The sequence below is a fragment of the Salvelinus sp. IW2-2015 genome, linkage group LG18 (genome assembly GCF_002910315.2).
Source record: "Salvelinus sp. IW2-2015 linkage group LG18, ASM291031v2, whole genome shotgun sequence".
NCBI lineage: Eukaryota > Metazoa > Chordata > Actinopteri > Salmoniformes > Salmonidae > Salvelinus > Salvelinus sp. IW2-2015.
The window spans coordinates 65,503,147-65,527,171 of NC_036858.1; the positions used below are offsets into that span (position 1 = coordinate 65,503,147).

Genomic DNA, 24,025 nt, shown 5'->3' on the forward strand with positions numbered 1-24,025 from the left:
CTCATTTTGTCTGTCATAGTTGAAGTGTACCTATGATGAAAATTACAGGCCTCTCTCATCTTTTTAAGTGGGAGAACCTGCACAATTGGTGGCTGACTAAATACTTTTTTGCCCCACTGTATGTGGGAGAGGATGCTCCACCGAAATAATGCAAGGTGAAACATTGAGTGGTACTATTCAGCTATCCATCTCTGTGTGTTGTTTCCCAGGCTCCTTTAGGGAGGCAGAGGCTGAGACAGGCCAGTACGTGAGGTGGTTGAGGGACTACTGCCAGGCCTTCTATTATCGGCTGGTGGTTAAGCTGTTGCCTCCGGTGACCGTTGCTGCCACAGGCTGTGCCTTCAGGGTCAACAGCAGTTCACACAACCTACAGATCCACGCAGGTGAGAGAAACCAGCTCACGACACCGGGTCATGCGCCAGGGTTCCGCTTTGTGGGGGGTTTCTCAGGTGTTATGAGGCCCTCAACTGGCCGATGTGGGTATAAAAATAATAAATAAATGAAAGGTGGTTGTCATTGTTTCTTTCAGGGGATTTGCTGCGGTTTCTTCAGAAGAGGAAACCGTAAGATGCCTTTGGCATCATGGGCATCACCATGATAGACCTCTACCCCAAAGATTCCTGGAACTTTGTGTTTGGACAGGCCTCCCTCACTGAAGGTAATTAAACACACACACACTTTAATGTAGTTGTATTCCTATAATATGGAGTTATCCCATTGCTTGAACTGCACCAGAGCTGTAAAGAAAGTTGTTATCTGTAATACTCCCTTAAATGTAATCCTGGGGACCCCTGGCATGGTGTGTGCATCCAGACAAAATCATCACCATTTATCCAACTACAGAGAGACTGGTGCTTTCCTTGAACTTGTTCTCACTCTAACTCTAACATACCAGTAGGTGGTGCTTTACATGCTGACTACACTGGGCACACAAGTGCATCCGCGTGCGCCATTGCGCGCATGTTGATTTTGTCCATCCACACCAGACGCGATCAAAAAAATAAATATCTGAACCAATATATTTATTTGGAGACAGGTCGAAACACATTAAAATGTATGGACATTTAGCTAGCTAGCTTGCTGTTGCTAGCTACTTTGTCCTGGGATATAAACATTGGGTTTTTATTTTACCTGAAATGCACAAGGTCCTTTTTGTCTGGACTACTCTGACGATTAATCCACAAATAAAAGGGGAAACCTAGTTAGTTTCTAGTAATCTCTCTTCAGTCTTCTTCTTCTTCTTTAGACTTTATATGGCAGTTGACAACCAACTTTAAGTTGCATTAGCACCACCAACTGGACTGTGGACCTCAGTTCATCTTTCAATCACCCACGTGGGTATATGCTCCTAAAAACCAATGAGGAGATGGGAGAGGCAGGACATTTCATCCAAACAAGCAGTTTGGATGAAATTATTGAATAACATGAATGTGTACATACAGTGGGGCAAAAAAGTATTTAGTCAGCCACCAATTGTGCAAGTTCTCCCACTTAAAAAGATGAGAGAGGCCTGTAATTTTCATCATAGGTACACTTCAACTATGACAGACAAAATGAGAAAAAAAAATCCAGAAAATCACATTGTAGGATTTTTTATGAATTTATTTGCAAATTATGGTGGAAAATAAGTATTTGGTCAATAACAAAAGTTATCTCAATACTTTGTTATATACCCTTTGTTGGCCAATGACAAGAGGTCAAAGCGTTATTTCACTGTTGCTGGTATTTTGGCCCATTCCTCATGCAGATCTCCTCTAGAGCAGTGATGTTGTGGGCTGTTGCTGGGCAAACACGACTTTCAACTCCCTCCAAAGATTTTCTATGGGTGAGATCTGGAGACTGGCTAGGCCCACTCCAGGACCTTGAAATGCTTCTTATCCTTCTTGCCTGGGCGGTTGTTTGGATCATGTCACTCCTCATGTTAAGATCCCTGGGTGTGTACTGGTATCATTGTCATATGAAAGACCCAGCACTTTCACTTCAATGCCCTTGCTGATGGAAGGAGGTTTTCAGCTCAAAAATCTCACGAATACATGGCCCCATTCATTCTTTCCTTTACACGGATCAGTCGTCCTGGTCCCTTTGCAGAAAAAACAGCCCCAAAAGCATGATGTTTCCACCCCCCATGCTTCACAGTAGGTATGGTTTTTGCATGCAACTCAGCATTCTTTGTCCTCAAAACACGACGAGTTGAGTTTTGTACCTGACCACTATTGAGTATTCTCCCAATCTGTTCTTCTGGATATCCAAATGCTCTCTAGCAAACTCAGACGGGCCTGGACATTGTACTGGCTTAAGCAGGGGACACGTCTAGGCACTGCAGGATTTGAAGTCCGGGCGGCGTAGTGTTTACTATGGTAGCTTGTTACTTTGGTCCAGCTCTGCTGCAGGTCATTCACTAGGTCCCCCGTGTGGTTCTGCGGATTTTTGCTCACCATTCTTGTGATCATTTTGACCCCACGGGTGAGATCTTGCGTGGAGCCCCAGATCGAGGGAGATTATCAGTGGTCTTGTATGTCTTCCATTTTCCTAATAATTGCTCCCACAGTGATTTCTTCAAAACCAAGCTGCTTACCTATTGCAGATTCATCTTCCCAGCCTGGTCAGGTCTAAACATTTTGTTTCTGTGTCCTTTGACAGCTCTTGGTCTTGGCCATAGTGAGTTTGAGTGTGACTGTTTGAGGTTGTGACAGGTGTCTCTTTATACTGATAAAAAGTTCAAACAGGTGCCATTAATACAGGTACGAGTGGAGGACAGAGAGCCTCTTAAAGAAGAAGTTACAGGTCTGTGAGAGCCAGAAATCTTGCTTGTTTGTAGGTGACAAATACTTTATTCCACCATAATTGCAAATAAATTCATAAAAAATCTACAATGTGATTTTCTGGATTTTTTTTGTCATTTTGTCTGTCATAGTTGAAGTGTACCTATGATGAAAATTACAGGCCTCTCTCATCTTTTTAAGTGGGAGAACTTGCACAATTGGTGGCTGACTAAATACTTTTTTGCCCCACTGTATATTTTGCAATGCTCGCACACGCAAACACGGCGGTGTGGTCAGCATGTTACTCAAACAAAAATTATACATTGACTGAATATTTTCTTTCTGCAGGAATGGGAGTGTTCAGCTTTGCCAGGTACGATGACAACTTCTACAGCAGGAGTTACGTGTATCAGGCCTTGTCAGAGAGACTACTCTGTGTTTGAGGGCTACTACAGCACTCCTATCACGAGCACCTTACTGCTAAGGTCCTGCAAGGTACATGCTACAGCCCAGCTCAGAGTTATTGAATGGTGTCAGTTTCAGTATCAATCCCTATTGTCCTAGGGTGGCCTATTGAAAATAAGTCTGATCTTTGGCCCTGTCTAGAAATGGATTGTTATTGGTTCAGTCTTATCCCCTACATTTATGCCTATCCCTCCTCTGTGTTTGGCTCCAGACGGTCACCCATGAGATAGGGCACATATTCGGGGTGAAGCACTGCCAGTGGATGCAGTGTGTCATGCAGGGCTCCAACCACCTGGAGCACTCAGACCCCCGGCCCCTGGACCTTTGACCGGTCTGCCATTGGATTCAAAATGGCTGACAGATACAAGGTAAGCACAAAACTTGCATCGACTTTGATTCACTGTATTCTGTAGCCTGGTTGCCAGTCTATTTCCCATACTACAGTGTAATGGGGTGACTCTGGAGTGGCTACAGTGCCTTCGGAAAGTATTCAGACCTCTTGACTTTTTCCACAGTTACAGCTTTATTCAAAAATGTATCAAATAAAATAAATCCTCAGCAATCTACACACAATACCCCATAATGACAAAGCAAGACAGGTTTTTAGAAATGTTGACAGTTGACAGTGCATGTCATAGCAAAAACCAAGCCATGAGGTCGAAGAAATTGTCCATGGATCTGAGACAGAATTGTGTCGAGGCACAGATCTGGGGAAGGGTACCAACAAATTTCTGCAGCGTTGAAGYTCCTCAAGAACACAGTGGCCTCCATCATTCTTAACCCTCCTGCTGTGTTCCCGGTAGAATTGGAAGTTTTCTCTCTGAAAAATGTAGTTAATTTAATCTGATTGTCATAAGGTTCCATGACTTTGTCCACACAGGACATCTGAACACACAAAATACATTTTTGATGATTTTCATTACATTTCGTGTGTTTTATTTAACTTTTTTACARCTGTGGTGTTCCCGGTCAYAAATTACCAGTCATTAGAAATAAATGGGTGACACTACAATTAGTGTATAAAATTGAGTTCAGGCACATGCCCATTCATCAGATGGACACACTTCTTCTCCCAGACCCCCACAAGCATGTGTGCTTGAACACACACACACCTCACTCCCCTTCTTGGCTTCCATGGCAACCCCCATGGGAACCTTTCCCCAATAGAATATTTCCCCCACAGATACCACACCTGTTGGCATTCTCACAAACAATTGCAACATTGTTTCAATAAAAATAGAACTTCTCTTGTAGCTCTGGTATATAAAGCTTTTTGAGGCCTTGCTCACAATTCATTCTGTGGCAGCACAATGACCAAACGATATACTGTATGTGAGGCTCTTGATCATATCTGTGATCATGACACTGGTGAGGAGGAGAGAGTCCTTATTAAACCTTGACACAAAGTAGTATGTGATAAATAGCACAATATGTTTCATCTGAGTATTTGTTAATCAAAATAATCCATACATTATGCTTTTTTTACTCAAAAACAAGTTGTATGAGCTCAGGTCAATGAGGCCTACAGGCCATAAATAGCAAATACAAGTTCAAAACTTGTAATGTTCACAAGACCTTAAGTCGATAAAACGATCTAACACAACATTAGGTGATAATATATGTATTTACACAGAATGAATTAACATGAAACGAACATAACATGAGGGTTAAATGGAAGAAGTTTGGAACCATGAAGACATTTTCTAGAGCTTGCTGCCTGGCCAAACTGACCAATCGGGGGTGAAGGGCCTTGGTCAGGGAGGTGACCAAGAACCTGATTGTCACTCTGACAGTGCTCTAGAGTTCTTATGTGGAGATGGGAGATCCTTCCAGAAGGACAACCATCTCTGCAGCACTCTACCAATCTGGCCTTTATTGTAGTGGACAGACAGAAGTCTCTCCTCAGTAAAAGGCACATGACAGCCCGCTTGGAGTTTGCCAAAATGCACCTAAAGACTCTCAGACCAAGCGTCACATCTGGCGAAAACCTGGCATCATCCCTATGGTGAAGCGTGGTGGCAGCAGCATGGTGGTGGCAGCATCATGCTGTGMGGATGTTTTTCAGCGGTAGGGCTGGGAGACTAGTCAGGATTGAGGCAAAGAAGAACGGCGCAAAGTACAGAGAGATCCTTGATGAAAACCTGCTCCAGAGCACTCAGGACCAAAGACTGGGGCGACGGTTCACCTTCCAACAGGACAACGACCCTAAGCACACAGCCAAGACAACGCAGGAGTGGCTTCAGAACAAGTCTCTGAATGTCCTTGAGAGGCTRAGCCAGAGCCCGGACTTGAACCCGATCGAACATCTCTGGAAAGACCTGAAAAAAGCTGTGCAGCAATGCTGTCCATCCAACCTGACAGAGATTGAGAGGATATGCAGAGAAGAATGGGAAAAACTCTCCAAAGGTGTGCCAAGCTTGTAGCGTCATACCCAAGTAGACTCAAGGCTGTAATCGCTGCCAAAGGTGCTTCAGCAAAGTACTGAGTAAAGGGTCTGAATGCTTATGTAAATGTGATTTTTCCGTTTTTTTTATTCATTTGCATACATTAAAAAAAAACTGTTTTTGCGTTGTCATTATGGGGTATTGTGTGTAGTTTGATGAGGGGGAAAAAAACATTTCATCCATTTTAGAATAAGGCTGTAACATAACAAAATGTGGGAAAAGTCAAGGGTTCTGAATACTTTCCAAACACACTGTATATCTCGTCTCTCTCAGACCTTGCTGCCATGGATAGAGAAGGGGGGGACAGCTAGCCCTGGACAGCCCACTGTCTCCTAGTCTGACTCCGAGCCCTACTGTCCCAAAACCCACTCTGGCCTTCCAGACCTTCAGACAGTGGCTCAGGTGTCTGGAGATTCTGGATTAAGTGAAATTCTAGAATCTCCAGATTTACCTGTAAATTCTCGAATGGTCACACTCAGGAAATTGATATGATTTATGAATATACACTAGGATGAGAGGAAGATCCTAGAATGTACATTTCTATTCAAAGCACTTCAATGACTTTACAAATGATTGTGATATTTATTTTTTATTAGTACCAAGTGATTGCTTAGTCTAAAAAATGTAAAGTGACGTTTAAAAAGTAATTGAATACAACATGATGTCATGGTGTTATTATTTCTTCACAGCTGACTTCATGCATCTACATATTGTTTGTATCCTCTCTTACAATACCATGAGCCAAAACAGTGTGTTCATGTTCATGGGCTCCCGAATGGCGCAGCGGTCTAAGGCACTGCATCTCAGTGCTTGAGGCGTCACTACAGACACCCTGGTTCGATTCCAGGCTGTGTCACAACTGGCCGTGATTGGGATTTCATTTGTTCAGTGTGAGCCACTCTCCAGACTCCCGAAACCAGATCTGAAATCACAGGATAGATAGTCCGTGGCAGTCTAGATCTTTATTCACACATTTGTCTGACTTATCTCAATCAGCACTAGTTTAACTGAGACTTCAGTTCAGACTCTTATGGGATTTCCTTCTGACCTTTGATGTCTTTTCAAGTAGAGATTGTCATCTGTTGGCCTTTTTCAGTAACGTTTTCTGGTCCAAATCAAGGTCAACTTCTAGGAAGTCCTGAGGACTGTCTCTGTCCTGGGCCTCCTTCCCCTCTCGCTGAGGTACAGGGTTCCCCGGCCCCACCTGCATGGGTTCTGGGAGGTTCTGATCCCCCCTCCTGCTGCACAACCTGGTCTCAGAGCACTTCGTATTATTCTGCAAGTAAAAACTCTAACCCTTTTAGCTAACTCTTCACTTAACCTTAACCATTTTAGCTAACCCTAACCATTTATCCTAACTCCTAAATTTTTACCTTAACCCTAACTCCTAGCCTAGCTAATGTTAGCGAGCTAGCTAATATTAGTAATCTGGCCACCTAGCGAGAATTCGTAACATATCATTCGTTTTGCAAATRCATAACATAAAATATGAATTGTAATTTGTACCATATCATAAGATATGGATGATGGACATCCACAAATTAATACATACCGTACGAAATGTAACATATCATAGTAAATGTAGTGTCTCGGATTTACATACAGAATAATACGAAATGCTCTGAGGCCTGGTTGTGCTGCAGCAGAGCAGGCCTCTCTTGGCTGGTCGTACCAGACCCAGGAACACAGCCCCTAGACCCATACCCACTGCACAGGAGTAGAACGCTGAGCCGTAGTTCTGAGTCAGGTCCACAAGAACACCTGAGAGAACACAATATAAATTGTATATTAAATAAACTCATTCATTAAAATGATGCACAAATTAAGCAAGTTTGTGTTATTTTCCTTTGATGATAATGAAAATAAAACTGGTGCTACATATCAGAGAGAGCAAAAGAGACGTGACATGACAGAGGGCTGTGAAAAAGAMACCTGAATGCATCTCTTACCTCCCAGAGGTGGTCCCGCCAGCCCAGCGAAGCTCTGTATAAACACATAGACCCCCACAGCTGACGACATCCTTTCTATGCCCACCACATCCTCCTCTGCCAGCATAGGTATATGTGTCGACGACACGGTGCCTATAAAAAACCCATAGAACCCACAACACACGGCCAGGCCCCAGAACTCCCACACCAGGGTAAAGGCCACCAGCACCAGGCACAGCAGAACTACACATCCCAGCAGCACCAGGGGCTTCCTGCCTCTGAACAGCTTCCTGCCTAGCACCCAACCAATGGAGAGGCGGCCGAAGATCTCGGCAAAGGCCATGGCGGAGAGCATGTGGGCGGCGCGGTCACGCTTCACGCCACGGTTCACACTCAGCTCGATGATGTAGAGCTGAGGGGCGAAGAAACCCAATGTGGCAAAAAGGCCGAAGAGAGCGTAGCAGATGAAGCTGCCTTCTCTTAACATGGAGAAGTCAAGGAGTTTCTGGGGGGATAGTGTTTGTGTCTGCTCCATATCCTTCTCCTCCGTCTCCTCATCCTTCTCCATCTCCTTCTCCTTGCTTCCTAAGCAKCTCTGTGAAGACGCCTCCTCCTCCTCTATCTCCTCCCCTGCCTTACTGCCGTCCTTCAGGACCTGGTGATGGAGGAACTGAACTTCAGAGTTTTCAGACTCTCCAGAGCTCAGGGAGAAACGATGAGCCAGCTTGCTATCCCTCTGCAGTGTGTAAGACCCATCCTTAGCATATGAACTGCCCTTAGTGTACAACCTCTCCTTACTGTAGTACTCCTCCTGTGTGTCCAGAGTATCCAGAGCCTTCAGCTCTTTGTCAGCCAGTCCATCAGTTTCTGTCATCGTGGCTGGTCCAGGTCTGATGATGATGGGTCTTAGCAGAACTCCACAGATGATGATGATGCCCTGTAGAGCTCCGATCACCACCAGGGTGTAACGCCAGCCGATACAGTCCCTCAGAGCAGAGAAGGCTGAGGAGCAGAGGGGAGAACAGAGAGGAGAGTGTTTCAAATAGTGGTTAGGGTTTGCAATCCATCCTAAAATTAAATGCGGGTTAATGTGAAATGAAAAAGCAATTGAGAGAAGTAAGATTAAGAGAATGGGAAGGTTGGTAAACTGAAACATTAGCTGTTTTTTAAGATAAACTTTGCTAGCTAGTAAGCAGTGTTCAAGTCCCCTTGTGACCTTTTACCTGGGGCGAGGGCGAACACAGAGAAGGACTCTCCTGTGGAGGCGACAGCTGTGACCAGGGAGCGTCGGTGGGAGAAGTACTGGGACAGGAGAGTAATGGTGGGCAGGAAGGTCAGACAGTACCCCAGACCTGTGGAGGGAAGAGGACACACGCACACACACTGGTGAAACACTGGTGGCACTGTGACAGTTGTGATGGTCAATTGTGTGTGTGTGTGTTTTTTTCCCTAATACCTGCAAAGAGTCCGATGGTGATGTACATCTCGTTGATGGATTTGGTGAAGCCACTGGCGATGGTTCCTATGGAGACYAGGAGTCCACCAATCATAACAACTGTCTGAAAGCCAAACCGGTTGGTCATCACAGAAGCGAGAGGAGCTGAAAGGGGACAGGTATCTCTGGTTAGCACACTATAGAGCATCTGACCTTTTGTAGCAGAGAGTGTAATCACAGTGTTGTCACCTTTAAAAGCATTTCTTTTGAGCTCTTGAGCCTGTCATTCTAGCCCAGCATTGATTCAGCTTAGCACACATCTGATTATTTCAATCAGTGCTGGGCCAGTAACAAAAGCCTGAACACCCTGCAGCTCTCCAAAACCACCCCAGCCCTAGACCCTGATGCTGCCCCTAGTCTCACCAGTGAAGGCCATGACGAAGACACAGATGGAGATGATCCAAGAGACTCGGCTGTTGCTCTCCCCAAACTCCTCCATCAGGTCCTGGAGGAAGATGCCCAGGCTCTTGATGACTCCGTAGGTGAACACTTCCACCAAGAAGAAGGAGACCGCCACCACCCAGCCCCAGCCACCATCTGGGGGAGCCGTGTAGACGTTAGGCCCCATGCAGCGCTTCACTCTGGACCCCCACACTGTCATGGATGGAGCATGGGATTCTGTAGGGAAGGTGGGCAAAAAATCACTTTTTGAAAAGGTATCAAAGTTCATAGGAAAGTAAAGTAAATGATGCTTGTAATTGGCTGGGGAGAAATGTTCCACCACAACATTCAGAACAGGTCGATTCATCCCCCCCAATAACTGATTTAAAATCAATAAAAATCATGTGGATGCCCTGCACCTCCTCCGCTCAGCTGCACTGTCTCTACGCCCTTCGCCCACTGTCTCTACGCCCTTCGCCCACTATCTCTACGCCCTTCGCCCACTGTCTCTACGCCCTTCGCCCACTGTCTCTACGCCCTTCGCCCACTGTCTCTACGCCCTTCGCCCACTGTCTCTACGCCATGCCCACTGTCTCTACACCCTTCACTCACTACACCCTCTCCCACTGTCTATACGCCCTTTCCCTCTGTCTATACCCCCTCTCCCACTGTCTACGTGCCCCTCTCCCACTGTCTATACCCCTCTCCCAATGTCTACGTGCCCCTCTCCCACTGTCTATACGCCCCTCTCCCACTGTCTACGTGCCCCTTCCCACTGTCTATTACGCCCCTCTCCCACTGTCTATACACCCCTTTCCCACTGTCAACGTGCCCCTCTCCCAATGTCTATACGCCCCTCTCCCACTGTCTATACACCCCTTTCCCACTGTCATACACCCCTTTCCCACTCACGTGGCCCTCTCCCACTGCTCCCCTTTCCCACTGTCTACGTGCCCCTCTCCCAATGTCTATACGCCCCTCTCCCACTGTCTATACACCCCTTTCCCACTGTCTACGTGGCCCTCTCCCACTGTCTACGTGGCCCTCTCCCACTGTCTACGTGCCCTCTCCCCACTGTCTACGTGCCCTCTCCCACTGTCTATACGCCCTCTCCCACTGTCTACCCCCTCTCCCACTGTCTACGTGCCCCTCTCCCACGTCTACGTGCCCCTCTCCCACTGTCTATACGCCCTCTCCCACTGTCTACGTGCCCCTCTCCCACTGTCTATACGCCCCTCTCCCACTGTCTATACACCCCTTTCCCACTGTCAACGTGCCCCTCTCCCACTGTCTATACGCCCCTCTCCCACTGTCTATACACCCCTTTCCCACTGTCAACGTGCCCCTTTCCCACTGTCTACGTGCCCCTCTCCCACTGTCTATACGCCCTCTCCCACTGTCTACGTGCCCCTCTCCTCTGTCTACGTGCCCCTCTCCCTCTGTCTACGTGCCCCTCTCCCACTGTCTACGTGCCTCTCTCCCACTGTCTACGTGCCTCTCTCCCACTGTCTACGTGCCCTCTCCCACTGTCTATACGACCCTCCCCACTGTCTACGTGCCCCTCTCCCACTGTCTACGTGCCCCTCTCCCACTGTCTACGTGCCCCTCCCACTGTCTACTCCCCTTCCCACTGTCTATACACCCTCTCCACTGTCTACTGCCCCTCTCCCACTGTCTACGTGGCCCTCTCCCACTGTCTACGTGGCCCCTCCCACTGTCTACGTGCCCCTCTCCACGTCTACTGCTCCTCCCACTGTCTACATGCCCCTCTCCGACTGTCTATGTGCTCCTCTCCCACTGTCTATACACCCCTTTCCCACTGTCTACGTGCCCCTCTCCCACTGTCTACGTGCCCCTCTCCCACTGTCTACGTGCTCCTCTCCCACTGTCTACTGCCCCTCTCCGACTGTCTATAAGCCCTCTCCCACGGTCTACGTGCCCCTCTCCCACGGTCTACGTGCCCCTCTCCCACTGTCTATACGCCCTCTCCACTGTCATACTGCCCCTCTCCCACTGTCTATACGTGCCCCTCTCCCACTGTTTTATTACGCCCCTCTCCCACTGTCTATACGCCTCTCTCCACGTCTATACGCCCTCTCCCACTGTCTACATGCCCTCTCCCACTGTCTATACGCCCCTCTCCCACTGTCTACATTGCCCTCTCCCACTGTCTACATGCCCCTCTCCCACTGTCTAACGTGCCCCTCTCCCACTGTCTATGTATGCCCTCTCCCACTGCTCTATACACCCCTTCCCACTGTCTACGTGCCCTCTCCCACTGTCTACGTGCCCCTCTCCCACTGTCTACGTGCTCCTCTCCCACGGTCTACTGCCCCTCTCCCACGGTCTACGTGCCCTCTCCCACTGTCTACGTGCCCCCTCCCACTGTCTATACGCCCTCTCCCACTGTCTATACGTGCTCCTCTCCCACTGTCTATACGCTCCTCTCCCACTGTCTATACGCTCCTCTCCCACTGTCTATACGCCCCTCTCCCACTGTCTATACGCCCCTCTCCCCACTGTCTACGTCCCTCACCCACTGTCTATACGCCCCTCTCCCACTGTCATATACGCCCCTCTCCCACTGTCATAACGCCCCTCTCCCCACTTGTCTATACGCCCCTTTCCCACTGTCTATACGCCCTCTCCCATGTCTATACGCCCCTTTTCCCACTGTCTATACGCCCCTCTCCCACGTCATACGTCGCCTTGCACTGCTATACGCCCTCTCCCACTGTCTATACGCCCTCTCCCACTGTCTATACGCCCCTTCTCCCACTGTCTATAAACCGCCCTTCCCACTGTCTATACGCCCCTCTCCCACTGTCTATACGCCCCTTTCCCACTGTCTATACGCCCTTCTCCAACTAATTTCAGCAACCTTAGCCATGCCAGCACCTGCCCCGCAGTAAGGCCGGCCTCATTCCATTTCAGAAAACACATGTATCTTCTGGAATGGAATGTGCCCCTCCCTCTCCCCTCCTTGAAAGAATAGCTTTTGCAAAAATGCCTTCTACCTCTTTTCGCAGCTTGATTCAAGTGAGCAACAAGAACATCGCAAACACAAAGTTCCCGAATCAGAAAGTAAGATCAGGTTAAGGTAGATTAATGATGTGTAATTTCTTGTTGTAAAGAAATGTAAGTTTGTCTTAGTGACCCATGACCATTCATTGCATTAAGCTGGCCCAATGAAACAATCTAGTTAAAGCAGATTATTTCACAGTGATAACTAGGATATTCTGCACTGCAGAATCTCTCAATGATGCGTGCATATGTATTCATGGATGCCAACAGAAGCCAGGCTTACCCAAATATTTCACCAATACAATCGTTTTTATTATAAAATCATTGATCTTTCATCTCTCTGTGTTTTCATAATTATCTCTAATAAATGTTATTAGTTGAATTGAATAAATGCATTCCTCATTTTACAGAGTAACTATTTGACTATCCGTTTATAATTTAGTAGGTCTGTTGGTAGTTGTTATATACACTATGCATAGCACATGCTTGGGCTCCACCTTGAAATCGCTGACCTGCTTGCCTCAATAAGTTAATGCTAGAACATTAGTTGCCAGGATTAGCTATTTGTATCTACTCTCTTAATAATTGCATAACGGTGCAAGTTAGACACATGTTCATTATAATCATACTGAGAGGTGATGCAAGGCTTGCTACCTTGACTAGATCCTCCAGAGACGTACACGGCCTGTTGCATTTATTCACATAATATTGGAATCAGATCGATAAATGTTTTTTAAAATTAAATTCAACATAATTTCTACATAATGGTTGGATCATTTCCACACCACTACAGATGTGTCTGTCGTGATCACCTTGCGAGACACAACTCAGCCCATGGGAGCCCCCTGACAATAGCAGAGGGTCCCACCACTGGGCCTGACTGGGACAATCAAAGCGAACAGCTTAGGCTGCGAGATGTGCCCAGTTGAGTGGCCAGCGCTGGAAGAGCGGAAACTACTTTAATCACAGTAGGAATAAGCACAGGCGAAACCCCTGATGAAATCTGTCTAAGCAGAGCTGAAAACCAGACACCCTCCATAAGGCTTGAAAAGCGTGATACGCAAGTAAGTCTAGTTTGAAACCCAGAAACGGAATGCGCTGAGACATAATCATACAGCTCTTCTTCTGGTTTCTTATGAAGCCTAGAGACTGAATAAGGGAAAGTAGCATGGATGTGTGTAACACTGCTTGCCCACTCGAGTCTGCCGCCACCAGCCAATCGCTATAGTAGCCGGCAGCTCGTGAGCATTCTGAGTTTGTAGACTCTGACGTGCTAGCTGAGGGCACGTAAGTCTAGAATGAGGAGGCAAGAATAGCTAGCTCACCTCTGCGAGTTAGCCAAACTGGCTAGCACGCTATGCAGCGCTCGTTTAGCTAGCCCGGTCTCGAAAGTCCACGTAGGACCGGATCACAGCTGTGGGACCGGACCTTCATCAACAAGTCTGGGAAGAGAGGCAAATGGTGCTTGACCGAGGCAGACAGAAGCAGCGGGGGGTACCCACCGAACCTCTCTCTTCAAGTAGCCTCCCGTAACTGGTGACAGATCGCACAGGAGCTGGGTTGGATGTGGGCAGCCACCGTATACCCCACGCCCAGGCAGCCACCGTATACCCCAACCCCAGGCAGCCACTGCCTACCCCAACCCCAGACAGCCACCGCATACCCCACGTCCAGGCAGCCACCGTATACCCTAAGCCCAGGCAGCCACCGTATACCCCACGCCCAGGCAGCCACCCGTATACCCCACGCCCAGGACAGCCACCGCCTCAACCCGCACACCCCACCAGAGCAGCCACCATATACCCACGCCCAGGCAGCCACCTATACCCCACGCCCAGGCAGCCACCGCATACCCCACGTCCAGGCAGCCACCTCATACCCCACGCCCAGGCAGCCACGTCATACCCACGCCAGGCAGCCACCGCCTACCCAACCCAGACAGCCACCGCATACCCCACGTCCAGGCAGCCACCTCATACCCCACGTCAGGCAGCCACCTCATACCCCACGCACAGGCAGCACCGTATCCACCACCCCCAGGCAGCCACCGCCTAGCCCAACCCCAGCACAGCCACCGCATACCCCAACGTCCAGGCAGCCACCCTCATAGCCCCACGCACAGGCAGCCACCGTATACCCCGCCCAGCGCAGCCACCGCCTACCCACCCCAGACAAGCCACCGCATTACCCACGTCCAAGGCAAGCCACCTCATACCCACGCCCAGGCAGCCACCTCATACCCACGCCAGGCAGCCACCCATACCCCACGCCCAGGCAGCCACCTCTACCCCACGCCCAGCCGCCACCTCATACCCCATGCCCAGGCAAGCACCATACCCACGCCCAGGCAGCCACCTCATTAAACCCACGCCGCAAGGCAGCACCTCATAACCACGCCCAGGCAGCCACCTCATACCCCACGCCCAGGCAGTCACCTCATACCCCACGCCCAGGCAGCCACCTCATACCCAGGCAGATAAGACATTTGCTCCAACCACCCAATCCATCTCCACTTCCTGCACCTCAGACCCAGCCGAGGTAGCGGCATTTACTTGCCTCATCACGCTCTAGTGACTCCTTGTGGCGGGCCGGGCACCTGCATGCTGACTTCGGTCGTCAGTTGAACAGTGTTTCCTCCGACACATTGGTTCAGCTGGCTTCCGGGTTAAGTGGGCGGGTGTTAAGAAGCGCGGTTTGGTGGGTCATGTTTCGGAGGACACATGACTCGACCTTTGCCTCTCCTGAGCCCGTTGGGGAGTTGCAGCGATGAGACAAGATCGTAATTGTATCGTAATTGGATAACACAAAATTGGGGAGAAAAATATATACTAATTAAAAAAACTACTGAGAACAAATACAACCTTGAGCACACAACATCCAGGGAGTGAGCACGCTCTACCACTAAGGGACAGTTTAGTTGCTACAACATAAGACAGTCTCGTTTTCCAATTGTTTGTTTTAGTAGCTGTCTGCCTCCTAGACAGGTCAAGTCCGTTCTGTCAGCCACCTTCAGAGCCCAGCCAATGTCTGCCTTCTTCCAAGTTTAGCCCAGACTTTCAAATTCCAGTCCAGGCTCTGCCAATCACCTTCAGAGCCCAGCTACTGTCTGGAAAAGTCCAGTCTGTCAGCCACCTTCAGAGCCCAGCCACTGTCCGCATCCTAAAAAGGTAAAGTCCAGTCTCTGTCAGCCACCTTCAGAGCCCAGTCACTGCCTGCCTTCCAAGTTTAGTCCAGTCCAGCTACTATCAGCCATCTTCAGAGTCCAGCTACTGTCTGCCTCCTAGAAAAGTCCAGTCTCTATCAGCAACCTCCTAATTTACTGTTTCAATATAGACTCTCCCCTGACAGCTGTTTGTTAGACTGAATATCAGTACTCTAAATATACTGTAAGGTATCTTTTAGCTCAGTACCCCAAGTGTATGTCTTCCACCTGTAAACTAGGAAAATCACAACACTTAATAGTAAATGTATGATCAACTTAGTGGATGATATCCTATGTAAATATGAATGTGCATCCTTATACTCAGTCTTCCTCTTTTGTGTCTTCTTAATATTTGCCTTGAAATAATGTCATTGCTGATGGTGACTTATCCTTCCACTTAGTGTTTTCAAAAATACCCCTCAAGAGAGACCATAAAGCCATGACAAACTGTAGTATTGCAGAAACCTTTTTATATGTAAATATTTATGATCATCATTATAATAAAACTCAGTCTTCTTACTATACATAAATATGCATGTCTGCATCATTATAATACAACTCAGTATTCATCTTTTGTCTTCTTAATATTTGTCTGGAAATATATTCATTAATGAAGGTGATGACTTATCCTTCCACTTATACTGTGTTTTAAAAATATCCCTCCATATACCACTCAAGAGAGGCATAATAAGTCATGTCCCCCGTCTGAAAATTGTCCCCCRGCCCAATATCTACACCACAATTCCCCCCTTGGATTGGAAAGAGAATAAATGCATAGTTAATAATGCAAATTGTATTAGTAGGCTATGATATAAGGTTAATATATTGTACAAGTTGGACATATACAGTGCCTTCAGAAAGTATTCATACCCCTTGATTTATTCCTAATTTTGTTGTGTTACAACCTGAATTCAAAATCGATTCAAAAAATAATAATCTCACCTGTCTACACACAATACCACATAATGACAGTGAAAATTGTTTTTTTGAAATTTTAGCGAATTTATTGAAAATGAAATACAGAAATATCTAATTTACATAAGTATTCACACCCCTGAGTGACTTTGTAGAAACACCTTTGGCAGTAATATCAGCTGTGAATCTTTCTGGGTAAGTCTCAAGAGCTTTCCACACCTGGATTGTGCAACACTTGCCCATTATCATTTTCTAAATTCTTCAAGCTCTGTCAAATTGGTTGTTGATCATTGCTAGACAACCAATTTCAGGTCTTTCCATAGATTTTCAAGTAAATGTAAGTCAAAACTGTAACTTGGCCACTCAGGAACATTCACTGTCTTCTTGGCAAGCAATTCCAGTGTAGYTTTGGCATTGTGATTTAGGTTATTGTCTTGCTGAAAGGTGAATTAATCTCCTAGTGTCTGATGGAAAGCAGACTGAACCATGTTTTACTCTAGGATTTTGCGTGTGCTTAGCTCCATTTCTTTTTTATCCTGAAAAACTCCCAAGTCCTTAACAATTACAAGAATACCCATAACATGATGCAGCCACCACTATGCTTGAAAATATGGAGAGTGGTACTCAGTAATGGTTGTATTGGATTTTCATAACACTTTGTATTCAGGACAAAAGTGAATTGATTTGCTACATTTTTTTTCAGTATTACTTTAGTGCCTTGTTGCAAACAGTATGTATGTTTTGGAATATTTGTATTTTGTACAGGCTTACTTCTTTTCACTTTGTCAATTAAGTTAGTATTGTGGAGTAACTACAATGTTGTTGAACCATCCTCAGTTTTCTCCTATCACAGCCATTAATCTCTGTAATTGTTTTAAATTCACCATTGGCCTCACCATTGGTTTCCTTTCTCTCCGGAAATTGAGTTAGGAAGGACGCCTGTGTCTTTGTAGTGACTGGCTTAATTGATACACCCTCCAAAGGGGAATTAATATCTTCACCATGCTCAAAGGGATATTCAATGTCTGCGTTTTATTTTTACCGATCTACCAATAGGTGCCCTTCTTTATGAGGCACTGGAAAACCTCCCTGGTTTTTGTGGTTGAATCTAGGTTTGACATTCACTGCTTGACTGAGGGACTTTACAGATACAGTGCATTCGGAAAGTATTCAAACCTTTGACTTTTTCCACTTTTTGTTACGTTACAGCCTTATTCTAAAATGTATTAAATACATTTTTTCTCTCATCAATCTACACACACTAACCCATAATGACGAAGCGAAAACAGGTATTCAGAACCTTTGCTATGAGACTCGAAATTGAGGTACATCCTGTTTCCATTGATCATCCTTGAGATGTTTCTACAACTTGATTGGAGTCCACCTTTGGTAAATTCAATTGATTGGACAATTTGGGGCGGCAGTGGTTAGAGCGTTGGGCCAGTAACCGAAAGGTTGCTGGATTGAATCCCCGAGGCGACAAGGTAAAAGTCTGTCGTTCTGCCCCTGAACAACCCACCTTTCCCCAGTAGGCCGTCATTGTAAATAAGAATTTGTTCTTAACTGACTTTCCTAGTTAAATAAAGGTTACATTTGTTAAAAATTATAATGGGGGGGGGGGGGACATACCTGTCTATATAAGGTCCCACAGAGACAGGATTGTGTCGAGGCACAGATCTGGGGAAGGGTACCAAAACATTTCTGCAGCATTGAAGTTCTCCAAGAACACAGTGACCTCCATCATTCTTAAATGGAAGAAGTTTGGGACCACCAAGACTCTTCCTAGAGCTGGCCGCCTGGCCAAACTGAGCAATCGGGGCAGAAGGGCCTTGGTAAGGGAGGTGACCAAGAACCCGATGGTCACTCTGATAGAGCTCTAGAGTTCCTCTGTGGAGATGGAAGAACCTTCCAGAAGGACAACCATCTCTGTAGCACTCCACCAATCTTGCCTTTATGTTAGAGTGACCAGACGGAAGCCACTCAGTAAAAGGCACATGACAGTCCACATGGAGTTTGCCAAGAGGCACCTAAAGGACTCTGATCGTGAGAAACAAGATTRTCTGGTCCAGCGTCACATCTGGAGGAAACCTGGCACCATCCCTACGGTGAAGCATGGTGGTGGCAGCATCATGCTGTGGGGATGTTTTTCAGCAACAGGGACTGGGAGACTAGTCAGGATCGAGGGAAAGATGAATGGAGCAAAGTACAGTATTTTAGCTTTTTATTATTATTTATACATTTGCAAAAATGTCTAAAAAGCAGTTTTTGCTTTGTCATTATGGGGTATTGTGTGTAGATTGGTGGGGGGAAACTATTAAATACATTTTAGAATAACGCTGTAACAAAATGTGGAAAAAGTCAAGGGGTCTGAATGCTTTCCAAATGCACTGTAATTGTATGTGTGGGGTACAGAGAGGAGTTAGTCATTAAAACAATTATGCTAAACTATTATTTCAGTCCATGCAACTTATTATATGACTTGTTAAGCAAATTTGTACTCCTGAACATATTTAGGCTTACCATAACAAAGGGGTTGAATACTTACTGACTCAAAACATTTCAGCTTTTCATTTATAATTAATTTGTAAAAAAATTCTAACAAAAATTCTTCCACTTCCACATTATAGGGTATTGTCTGTAGGCCAGTGACACAAAAATCTCAATCGAATCAATTTTAAATGTGGAAAAAGCCAAGGTGCGTGAATACTTAATGAAGGGCAAAAAAATATATCTGCAGTTTCCCTCGCCACTGTAACACTCTTTGGTAACTGTGAGCATATGTGTGAACGCTCATTGTTGGCGTGAACGTGCACGTAAAGCGGTAATTCAATTACTGATTTCCATTTACTAGTGCTGAGTGATTAGTGCTCTTTGAGGTAGGTTTGGTGTTGGTTCATTATTAAAAATAAACACAGTTTTCGATTTTGATAATTTTTTTAAACATTAATTGCATTCAAAAATTATAATTTTAGAGCTTTTTAATGGAAATTCCAAAGCCCAAAATAGTTAACATTCATTAAATTGCCAAAACATTTAAAATATTAAATTGTCTCTGTCAGTTCCACATTGGGTTGACATCAATAGAAAATAGGAAATTACTATGAAATAATAAAATATTTATGTTGTGTATATTACTTAGCTGTTATTTGATGACTATTATTTTTCATTCCTTAAAAGTCATCATCTCATCGCTGCTCTGGAAGTAGCTGCCAAATGGCCAGACAACGTTCTCTCTGCTCCCAATACTGTGCTGTCATCTATTTAGCTAGGCTAGCCTGCAGAGCTGTCTGATTAAATCATTTTACTAGTTCTTCAAAGTACTTAAGGCATACTTTCACGATCTGTCTCTATCCATATCTTTCTTCCTTGTTGTGTACATTCATCTCGAATGCTATCTGTTCGTCTATGCGTTCTGTCTGTATCTAACCTAATTTAGTAGGCGTTAAAGTGTAAGTGTATCCATCTATGTCCGAGCCGGAAAAGGCGCAGTGGATCATGGTCATTGTAGTTAATTACAACGTTTCTGGGCTGAACTAGGCGGAATATTTCTTTAATGAAAACTAAAACTCCCTTCAGCCCAGCGTCCCTCTGGTGAATGATTTGATTTCTCTCAAGAGAAATGGGGCTTTAGGCTCACAAAAAAACGGAACTAAATGGAATTGAAGTACAGGTAATTGAACCGACCTCGGTCAACCCCGCCCCCAAAAAACTAAACGTCGCTTAGTCGCCAATAGTTACCTGTGGGTTATATGGCAAAATGGCAATATTAAGTATCTTTCTCAATTTCATATGTTAGTAACAAACTATTCTCGTTTCAGGCAATGTTATGATGAAAGTTGTTGCTACTTACATCGGAAACAATGTGGCTTTTTAGGACAGTTGTCTGCTATATCAACGCAACGTTTGTTTTGTATCAAGGACCCTAATCAATGCTACTGCGCTATTTAGCACAACTTCAGTACACAACCATCATGTGTTCACACACGCATAAACCTGCCTCACTCACCGCCTTTATTGTCAGTCCTSATATCCAGTTAGCCTTTTCTCAATGAATGAATAAGCAATGCTATCCCTGGTGAATAGCCTATGGCATTGGCAACTCATCCAACTCAACTCCCAACTCATTCTGCAGTGCTGACTTGTCTGTCTGTTTTTTAACCAAAAGTGTGTGTGCATAGATCTGTGTGGGTCGACAACCCATCCGCCAAAGATGGTCAAAGGAAAGACAACAGCAGATAGTACTATAGACTTGACTTAGCCTAAAGAATAATACCAATACTTTACTTGTCTTGTCTTAGCTCACGATGTCATGTTCTCCTACATTCTAGGGCAGGGATGGGGGTAGAGGCCACACAAGTATATATTTTTTGTTTTTGGAAATTGATCCGCGGGACTACAAAAAGGGCCCTGTTCTAAGGCTGTCTAGAGTCTTCAGATATTTTGCACCTAACCAATTTGAGTATAAACTGTAAGCTATAAGCTGTCCAAGTATTTGAATCACCAATTAATGTTAGTGAAAATAACCACATTGAATATAATTAACCACAATGAAAATATAACTAGATTATAACTAGGCTACAGGGGTGATTATCGGGCCTCTTGAGTGAGCTATACAAGGTTTTTAATTTGGAACTGTCCAAAAAGGTAATATACTAGAACAGATCTGTAGGCTCCTAGCCTTATTCCTTTAGTGGACTGATCTCAAAGAACTACAGGTGAAAGCAAATCCCCTAGGTTGGTCTCTGCCATATTGCTTCCACTTATCCTATATTTTGATGATTTAAGGAGAGGAGAAATGAGGAGAGGAAAGTCCCTTTCGGAGACTCAGTTTCCAATGCTAACTTGATTTAAATTGTCCACAACTTGAATTTAAAGGTAGCACGAGTTTGTGAATGACCGCATTGAACTACCCATTGTACGGGTCTCATTCATGCTGCTGGCAACGTAGATTGTACATAACTGTAGATATATTCTTTGCCAGCTCACTTGTTGCTCCCTTTCAATCAATACTTCTCAGTCAGATACAGAATGTTTTTACTTCAATTAGTATTGCGTAACTCTTACCTGTGCGCTGTATAGTAATCCTGTGTGCTGTTCAATTTATGTTGTGTGAAACCAGTGACCTAACCTTACTGCTGCACTCTCTCTCTCTCTCTCTCTCTCTAACACATACACATACACATACTCACAAACACATACACACTCACACTGACAATCATGAGGAAATGCAGGAGTTAAGAGGGTCGGGTTACAGTCAGTCAACTCTGTCCTATATCAGTCTGCTGCAGCCCCCTCCAGCTGATAACTGTCACAGTGTAGTCTGTGTGCAGTGGTTCTGAGTAGTTCTCATCCTGTGCTGTTTTTGCACTTGACCATGATAATTTTAATAAACTATTCAACCCAAAGCTGCTACAAAAGTGTCTCTTGGGACCTTAGGTTTGATCAGTTCTTTGTCTTATTCTGTCACTCTCCCAGGTCTTGAACCAGAATGACAGTGGGTGTCTCCATGCTCCTATTATCTGGGACCCTGCTCTGTGGACTACTGTTCCACACAGTGAGTCAGAATGGAGTCAGGGACAGAAGCAGCACCAGGAGACCCAACTTCATCATCATTTTGGAAGATGGTATTGGTTGGGGAGACCTGGGAGCCAACCAGCAGGTGGGTCAGAGATCAAGCCAAACCCCTCATCTGAACTTGATGGGAATGAGGTACAACTCTTGGTAGCCTGTTCACTAACCAACTCACCTAACTTACATTAAGATATACAGTGGGGAGAACAAGTATTTGATACACTGCCGATTTTGCAGGTTTTCCTACTTACAAAGCATGTAGAGGTATGTAATTTTTATCATAGGTACACTTCAACTGTGAGAGACGGAAATCAAAAAAAAAAAAAATACAGAAAATCACATTGTTATTTTTAAGTAATTAATTTGCATTTTATTGCATGACATAAGTATTTGATACATCAGAAAAGCAGAACTTAATATTGGTACAGAAACCTTTGTTTGCAATTACAGAGATCATACGTTTCCTGTAGTTCTTGACCAGTTTGCACACACTGCAGTAGGGATTTTGGCCCACTCCTCCATACAGACCTTCTCCAGATCCTTCAGGTTCGGGGCTGTCGCTGGGCAATACGGACTTTCAGCTCCCTCCAAAGACTTTCTATTGGTTCAGGTCTGGAGACGGGCTAGGCCACTCCAGGACCTTGAGATGCTTCTTACGGACCACTCCTTAGTTGCCCTGGCAGTGTGTTCGGGTCGTTGTCATGCTGGAAGACCCTGCCACGACCCATCTTCAATGCTCTTACTGAGGGAAGGAGGTTGTTGCCAAGATCTCGCGATACATGGCCCCATCCATTCTCCCCTCAATACGGTGCAGTCGTCCTGTCCCCTTTCAGAAAAGCATCCCAAAGAATGATGATTCCACCTCCATGCTTCACGGTTGGGATGGTGTTCTTGGGATTGTACTCATCCTTCTTCTTCCTCCAAACACGGCGAGTGAGTTTAGACCAAAAAGCTCTATTTTTGTCTCATCAGACCACATGACCTTCTCCCATTCCTCCTCTGATCATCCAGATGGTCATTGGCAAACTTCAGACGGGCCTGGACATGCGCTGGCTTGAGCAGGGGACCTTTGCAGGATTTTAATCCATGACGGCGTAGTGTGTTACTAATGGTTTTCTTTGAGACTGTGGTCCCAGCTCTCTTCAGGTCATTGACCAGGTCCTGCCGAGTAGTTCTGGGCTGATCCCTCACCTTCCTCATGATCATTGATGCCCCATGAGGTGAGATCTTGCATGGAGCCCCAGACCGAGGGTGATTGACTGTCATCTTGAACTTCTTCCATTTTCTAATACTTGCACCAACAGTTTTTGCCTTCTCACCAAGCTGCTTGCCTATTGTCCTGTAGCCCATCCCAGCCTTGTGCAGGTCTACAATTTTATCCCTGATGTCCTTACACAGCTCTCTGGTCTTGGCCATTGTGGAGAGGTTGGAGTCTGTTTGATTGAGTGTGTGTACAGGTGTCTTTTATACAGGTAACGAGTTCAAACAGGTGCAGTTAATACAGGTAATGAGTGGAGAACAGGAGAGCTTCTTAAAGAAAAACTAACAGGTCTGTGAGAGKCGGAATTCTTACTGGTTGGTAGGTGATCAAATACTTATGTCATGCACTAAAATGCTAATTAATTACTTAAAAATCATACAATGTGATTTTCTGGATTTTTGTTTTAGATTACGTATCTCACAGTTGAAGTGTACCTATGATAAAAATTACAGACCTCTACATGCTTTGTAAGTAGGAAAACCTGCAAAATCGGCAGTGGATCAAATACTTGTTCTCCCCACTCTAACTGTCATGGATAAATGCTACAGGAGGTAGAAGCTTTAATTCCAGCCCAGAT

At 45.5% G+C, this 24,025-nt stretch overlaps 3 protein-coding genes across 4 annotated transcripts in view; 2 read left to right on the plus strand and 1 right to left on the minus strand.

Moving 5' to 3' along the window:
- LOC111977995 (archaemetzincin-2) overlaps nt 1-6,216 on the plus strand; it is an 8,365-nt gene extending 2,149 nt beyond the window's left edge. Inside the window, 6 exon segments of the mRNA XM_024007756.2 lie at nt 210-383; nt 530-658; nt 3,111-3,165; nt 3,167-3,257; nt 3,439-3,558; nt 5,964-6,216. Of these exon segments, the coding sequence (XP_023863524.1) occupies nt 210-383; nt 530-658; nt 3,111-3,165; nt 3,167-3,257; nt 3,439-3,558; nt 5,964-6,095 (701 nt within the window). The 3' untranslated portion in view covers nt 6,096-6,216.
- A 28-nt stretch (nt 6,217-6,244) lies between these two features.
- Nucleotides 6,245-21,802, minus strand: LOC111978820 (monocarboxylate transporter 7). 2 transcript variants are annotated; one of them, XM_024009074.3, is made up of 8 exons: nt 21,681-21,802; nt 9,458-9,712; nt 9,056-9,199; nt 8,823-8,951; nt 7,621-8,601; nt 7,275-7,432; nt 6,720-6,947; nt 6,245-6,593 (listed from the first exon to the last, which is right to left on the minus strand). In XM_024009074.3, exons 2-7 carry the CDS (start codon nt 9,693-9,695, stop codon nt 6,747-6,749), a joined length of 1,851 nt encoding a protein of 616 aa, XP_023864842.1. In that variant the 5' UTR covers nt 9,696-9,712; nt 21,681-21,802; the 3' UTR covers nt 6,245-6,593; nt 6,720-6,746. The 2 variants fall into 2 exon arrangements, with proteins under 2 accessions (XP_023864842.1, XP_070304755.1); XM_070448654.1 differs by lacking the exon at nt 21,681-21,802 and adding an exon at nt 19,752-20,068.
- On the plus strand, nt 9,878-14,862 carry LOC111977996 (uncharacterized). The gene is made up of 3 exons (XM_070448719.1): nt 9,878-11,426; nt 14,043-14,208; nt 14,253-14,862. Exons 1-3 carry the CDS (start codon nt 9,878-9,880, stop codon nt 14,860-14,862), a joined length of 2,325 nt encoding a protein of 774 aa, XP_070304820.1.
- Nucleotides 21,803-24,025: the final 2,223 nt, after the last annotated feature.